The sequence below is a fragment of the Gavialis gangeticus genome, unplaced genomic scaffold (genome assembly GCF_001723915.1).
Source record: "Gavialis gangeticus isolate Ggan-Ray unplaced genomic scaffold, GavGan_comp1, whole genome shotgun sequence".
Taxonomy (NCBI): domain Eukaryota; kingdom Metazoa; phylum Chordata; order Crocodylia; family Gavialidae; genus Gavialis; species Gavialis gangeticus.
The window spans coordinates 67,928,605-67,935,404 of NW_017729024.1; the positions used below are offsets into that span (position 1 = coordinate 67,928,605).

General features: G+C 39.7%; 1 protein-coding gene across 1 annotated transcript in view; it reads right to left on the minus strand.

Moving 5' to 3' along the window:
• The window catches only part of SLCO4C1 (solute carrier organic anion transporter family member 4C1), an 88,260-nt gene that overhangs the window by 18,871 nt on the left and 62,589 nt on the right, over window positions 1-6,800 (minus strand). The window contains exons 9-10 of the mRNA XM_019517210.1: window positions 6,098-6,251; window positions 4,114-4,298 (exon numbers count right to left, since the gene is read on the minus strand). Of these exons, the coding sequence (XP_019372755.1) occupies window positions 4,114-4,298; window positions 6,098-6,251 (339 nt within the window). The remainder of the gene's footprint in view (window positions 1-4,113; window positions 4,299-6,097; window positions 6,252-6,800) is intronic.

Below are 6,800 nucleotides of genomic sequence, written 5' to 3' on the forward strand. Positions count from 1 at the left end.
AAATCCCAACACCATAACCCTGGAAAATCTGAGAAAGGTTCAGAAAGAGAAGTACAAAAAGGAGGCCAAGAGGTATGCCCAAGATTTCTGGCTTAAATTGATGCTATTCAGAAAGCAGCTAGTGCAAGCAATAGCCATGGAATTTATGAAGGCATCAAAATCGAGCAACTGATCCAGCTAAGTAAAATGGTTCCACTGAAAGGATTAAAGTTGGAAATGTGTCATTACTGATTAACAAAAAAAGAGTCAAGCATTGGATTGAACACTACAGAATTCCACGCCTAGTGGGCTCATCTAAAAAAGGCACCAACTTTGCAGTAGCATCACATGACAAAGCATGATGCAACACTGAGCAGCAGTAATGAGCTACTGCACAGTCAGCGTCACTTAAAAGCTGTTACTGTGCAGTAGCATCACCAAACTTGTTACTGCACCAGTCACTTATTACTGTGAATTTAGTACTTCTATAGAGTACTGACTGTACAGCCAGCATCTAGTTTGATTTCAGGTCTCACTGACCATGTCTACACATGAGCTCAAAGGATTGCCACAGTTTGAAATTATGATGAATTTGGAAAAAAATGAGCCTATATTAGATTTGCTGAAAACTATTAAATCCATTCCTGGAAACAGGGCATCCAGCAACAGCTGTTTGCTGGAAGTCTACAAACATGCTAACAAATCACTCTGAAAGCTTCATAAAGTTATACTGTTCTGTTGGAAAGAGGAAGCAGTACCCCAAGATTTCAAAAGATGCTTAACTTGTATAGTTATACAAAAACAAAGGGGGGGACAGAAGGAACTGAAAGCTATGGAGGTACCTCCCTGTTGAACTGTCAGGAAAGTTATCACTCACACCATGATCCCTAGGCTGCAGCCTTTGAGTGAAAGAATCTATCCTGAAAGTCAGTGAATTTTGCTCTGGATGCTCTACCATGGGTATAATATTTCTCTTCTCTTGCTGTTGCTTGATAAATAGAGAAAAAACAGATACCACTGTACATAGCCTTCACTGAGCTGTATTGAAGGCCTTCATCAGTCAAGAGACAGGCCTTTTTACTGTTTTGAAGCAGCTTGTCATCTCTCCAAACTGTTGGGTATCAATCGCTCATTACAAAAAGGTATGAAGGCAATGGTTGTGCATGAACCAAGAATAAAATGTCTGACATCAGGGTCAAACAGGGGTGCGTCTTACCCCCATGCTCTTTAACATCTACTTTTTATTCCTGCTTCTTCATGCTTTAACTGACAGCAATGCATTCATCTTCAAACCAGACTACACAGAGGCTTGTTCAACCTTACAACATTTATTGCATCACAAGGTTGTCCACAATGCATATTCCTTGCAAAAAGTCTCTTGGGCAGATCTAGTAATGCAAAAAGCTTTGGGATGGTAATTTGTCTCAAGACAACCATGGAGATGGACAAAGGCACAGAAAAACCAATACTTGACACCATTCTGGAGGAGGAAGTCTCATGGTGTGGTTGACCATTTTTGCTACTTGGGTTCTACCATCAGCAGGAATACTGACTTTCAGACTGATCCAGCTAACAAGTCAGAAAAGCAGTTAAGAATTTGGGGCTATTACAGAAACATGCAAGAAATATCAGCAAGCTATTAGCCAAGGTAAAGATGCAAGTCTACAGGACTTGCACCATTATCCCTGCTTCATGGTTCAGAACCATGGACTACATATGCTAGGCACTTCAAGATACTTAACAGCTTCCATATCAGATTGAAGTGCAAGACCCTGAAAATAGCAGAAGGAAAATACCAAAACAGAAGTACTGGAGTATGCAGGACTAACTTAAAAACTGCTATCGTTAAGAAAATTTTGCAATAGATCCACCATGTCAGGAGAATGGAAGACTGTATCCCCAAGAACATTCTGTATAGAGAGATTCAACACTGCTCTAGAAAGCAGAGCTGCCCTCCATGTCAGTACCATAATACAAGCAAAATTATATGAAGTCTGTCAACATCAACACAGAAAGCTGAGCAGAGCTCGCAGAACCCTGTCTGACCTGAAGGGAACATCTAGCACTGAGTGCAGGTCAACATGAATCAGCTTTGATCCCAATGGTGGAAACAAAGTGAGAAAGCAGAGCAGCATGCTGTAAGCTTGGACTCCAACTCAAACATATGGACCTTGGGCTTGTCAGCCACAAATGGATTCATCAGGCATCTGACCAGACCTACATAAACATTATGATCAAGAAGATTGGCAAATTGTCCACTACTCCATTTCAGACAAAGTTACCATATCATCATTTGAGCTTTACCTGAGAAACAGTCACTTGGGAAAAGAGATCTCTTCACTTCACGTTACAGGCTCATAGGGTTAGAGGGGTCCTCAGATCTGGTCCAGCCTGCAAGTCACAGCCTTAGAGAACCACTAAAATCCAAGAGACTCAGCAGTTGAAGTACTGAGGGAAATTTCAACAGTATCCATTGACATATGAATTCCCTCTGTATTGTGCCCCAATTTGAGCCAGTCAGGAGGTTGGGCACCGATGTAAATGAGAACTTGGTAATCTAGTTTCCTCAAAGGATCTTGACCAGTAACAAGAGGTTGAAAGCTAGACAGCAGTTGTTCAGGGCTGGGTGTTAGTTTACTTGTTCTTAAAACAACTGTCCATATTTTTCTAAAGAGTTTAGTTATTCTGAGAAAAGGGATTTATCAATTTCCCTAATGATAGTCATAATTGTTCTTAATTGCCTAATTTTTCTATTCAGACTGGGCTTGAATTCATTCCACAGGTCAGCTGATTTTTAGAGCCTCTTGTACTTCAGCCTTATCAGAGGCTAAAATTTACTTACAGGTTAAAAAAAAAAAAGAGAGAGACACTGATTACCAGAATTTGTGGAATAGCTCATTAGGTCCACAGAATTTGTGGAATAGGTTAGCGACTTTTACTGATACATTTTCAGTAACCAATTCTGAAGTCCAACAAATGAGCTAGTTGCCCGATTCACTATACAAAGGTTTTGCTGGCAGCTTTTCTATCATGCAGACCGTTTTGCTTTACCCAGTTTCTTCGATGGTTTGGTCCCACGAGTGTAATTTGTCCTGCTAGCAAAGGGATGCACCACTGTTATAAAAAGCTTCCTGCCTGTGCCCCTGCCATAGTTTCACAGTGAGCCATGTTGACATTGTCAACAATGGGAACACACCTTGGGAACAAGGCATTGATAATAGTGCATCACCAGCAACTGTGATTATTTACACAACTTTGAGGTAGGAAAAGGTATAATGTGCACCAAGGTTGGTTGGGATAGCATCTCCAACATAGTCCCACACCAACAATTGATTCATAGAATCAAAACATAAAAACTGACCAAGTTAAGTTTTCCTGGAAAAAAAAAAGTCATGTTTTCCATGTAGGCCATGGCATCTTATGGAAGGGATTTTAGTACCGAAGTGGTCAGTAGTTAGTCTTCTCCAGAAACCCCCATCAGCTTCCATCTAGAATTCTGACCACTTCTAGAACTGTTCAGTTCTTCATCCTTTACTCAAAAAAAATTTGCTTTTCCTCCAACATTCTCTTGCATAGAAAGGCTTCAAAACTGAATGGGAGTAGACCATTTTCAACTCTTCTCTGGTACATTTATCAGTTTTTGCTTAAGATAACATTTACTGAAGGGACTGGACATACTGGGAAGATTGACATAAGCCTCAGCCATGTTCTTGCTTTTAATTTTGAAACAACAGTGGGGTGCTGCATTAAGTGTGTACTTCAGCCTCTCAATAAGAGCATGATTTCCCTTTAAAACAAGAATGTTGTACTGTTAGTTATTAATAATTTTGGATCAGAGTGGGAAAAGGTACTTAAAATTCTGTTTAAAAAAAGTCAAAACCTTCCATTTGACAGAAGGTTCTCTCTAGTGTCTGGGAGCAGAAGGACCACCTCTAAAAATTGGCAGTACATAAAAAGCTGACTGACTACCACAAACTAGAGGATTATATAGGGAATGTCTTCATTTGCCTTTATGTAGGCCTTCCCTTTTAAAGGAAAGATCTCTTTGCCCTTTACTCCTTGCTATTCTAAGCCTGGACACCGCTATGGAGAAACTAGCATGTATGAAAAAAGCAAAACAAACAAATCAACTACCTGAGAATGGCCACAGTAGTTGGAGTAACAGCCATAAACGTGAAAACAACAGTGAAGAAGAAAAAGCCTAAAAATACAGGCAGAAGCATGCATTGTGCTCGACATTTCCCAGGAATAGCCTCATAGGCAACATTAACTTCAGGTAAGCGGGGCGGCTTCCCAACACAGCTACAGTTGTGGTAAGTCTGCAAATAGAGGAATACAGTAGTAGTCATTTCATCACACAAAGCTGAACTATAATAAATAGATAATAGCTCTCAGCTAGGTCTTTAAAACAAAATGGAAAGCACAAAATACCATATTTATCCAAATACAAGATCCTGCCCCAATAAGCAGCATGGGAAAGAGCCCTACATATTTAAAATGAGACTTCCTTGTATACAAGTACAAGATACTTCCTATAGTTACTACAAAAAGGCAGCATGTGCCCAGTCATGAAAACTGACTCTGAAGATGGTTTGAAAATGTAGCCAACATTAAGAAGGACTATATGGGTCATATCAGGCAGTGGGAGCTTAGTCACAAGAATAGGCTAGTGCAGCCTATTTGAATAAGATATGATCCAGTGCTCAGAGTGCAGTCCCCCTCAACGCCAACTTTAACATTGGGTAAGTCATATAGCACATTTCAGCTTCACTTCCAGAGTTGAGCTGCACACCTCTCCTCTACTTCCAATGATTTCCATTTCTTCACCAGCCTTAAAGTGTCTGGCAAACATCACCAAATGTGTCTTAAATAAAAACAAACGAGTTTTCCATGTACAGAATCTAAATTATTGGTGGTCATCTTATGCAATTAAATATGATACACATGGCACAGGATTTCTTCACTGCAGGGACAGCACATAATTTAGTAAACTTATTGTATTTTGTGATATTTTTCCAATGTTAGCTTAGAAATTCCAGCTAATGAACAACTCCATGCAGCAGCAGCCTTCCCTTGCAGTACAGTTCATCTGTTACAGAACCTCTCTCCTGCAAGCATTTGGATTGTACAAGAATTCAAGTACTGTATGCTCCCTGCCCCAATCTGAGAACAGGACAGAGACTGCATGCATTCCAGAGTTAAGGAGGAGTACTGCAAGAATTTACTAGGAAATTGGTCTCTAGAGCACATGGTCTCTATTGACATAGCCCCAGCCACTCAAATTGGACAGCTCTCTAGTAGCACAAAATCTCCTCTAAAACATTTTTTGTATTGGACCCAACTCACCTTCATTAAAAATTACCCTCGGACTAGGCCTTTTCTAATATATCTATATGCATAGATATTACCACTTCTACAACACTGTCTACAAAAAACAGAAACTTTACAATTTATGCAGCAATGCCTTAAGTCCTTCCCTCCGCTCAGTTTAAGTCCCAAAGTAATAATTTCAGTGCACTAGCATTCTACTTTTTCTACATTACTCTAACACCCTACACAGCAAGGGAATTCCTTTCAGAAAGTTTTGTCCTAGCACACCCCTACATTACGAGAACTGGGGAGTTAAGAGCTCAAACTTTCTACATCTATTTTGGGCTCACATGTTTGCTCATAATTTGGCTCCAGTGGGAGTTAAATAGTATTTTAAAAAAGTGCAACAGTACCCACAATATAATCCCTAAAGTAATAAAGCAGCCATGAACTCGTATGTAATTATTCAAGTTTTATAAAATAAGAAAGTTGTTACTTGAGCTGCTTGATTTATTTATATTCCTCTTGGAACTACTGCAAGGTTGAAGTGATCACAGAGAACCAAAATTACAGCAAGTTACTGAAAAGAGGGACTAAGACATCACCACATTTTGCTGATGCAAGACAACTGGGAGTGGGGGCCACAGTTTGTTGTATGCCACTTCATTTGTTTTGCTTCAGTGAGAGATACCATTTAAGAAAACTTGAGCACTGCTTACAGAATTATGAAGAGGAGGCAAGGGGAGGCAGGGGAAGAGGAAGGGGGAGACTGCAGCTATCCTCAGTTCAAGGATAAAGCATAAAATACCCTTTTCCTTTTTTCAGAAGTAGAAGAGGTGCATCCTGCAAAACAGGGAGAAAAATACTGGATTTCATCTCTGCCACAAACTGGGTAATAAAAGGAGCGTAGACAATTGCAGTCAGTATTGCATGGTGCTGTCAAGTTCCACAGTGTTCCTGTTCTGTAACAGGAAAGTGAAGTAAACTGTACATTGCAGATTCCATAAAATTCACATTAGGAATAGTATATACAACATCTCTTTAAACAAGCCAGAAATGCAGCATTCATACTCTCATTAAGCTACAGTTGTATAGAAGTATATATTGCCATAGTGAACTTCAAGCTATATATAATCTTGAAGCACTGGTTTGAACAATTTTTACTTATAAACTTTAAAAAATGCTGAAGGATTCTGCTCTCTAGGCTCCACATCATGTTCTCTGTACATTTAAAGCACTTTCCTTCTAGTTATTTCTAATGGGGAATCCAAACTGACAGAAGATCCATTGTGCTTCTTCTCCCTCCCAACTATACTAATCATAACACATACACTTGAGGGGGGGGAAAAAAGTGCCCTTTAAAATGAGAAGATTGCCCTTTTCCAACTGCAAGACAGCAGGAATAGAGGTATAGTAGTACCCAACTATAGGTAGTAATGGCACAACGTTTAGGAGGAATCCCCTCAGTGTGCAAGTCCTGAAAAAAAAAAAAAAAGTGACTTTCTGCTCTG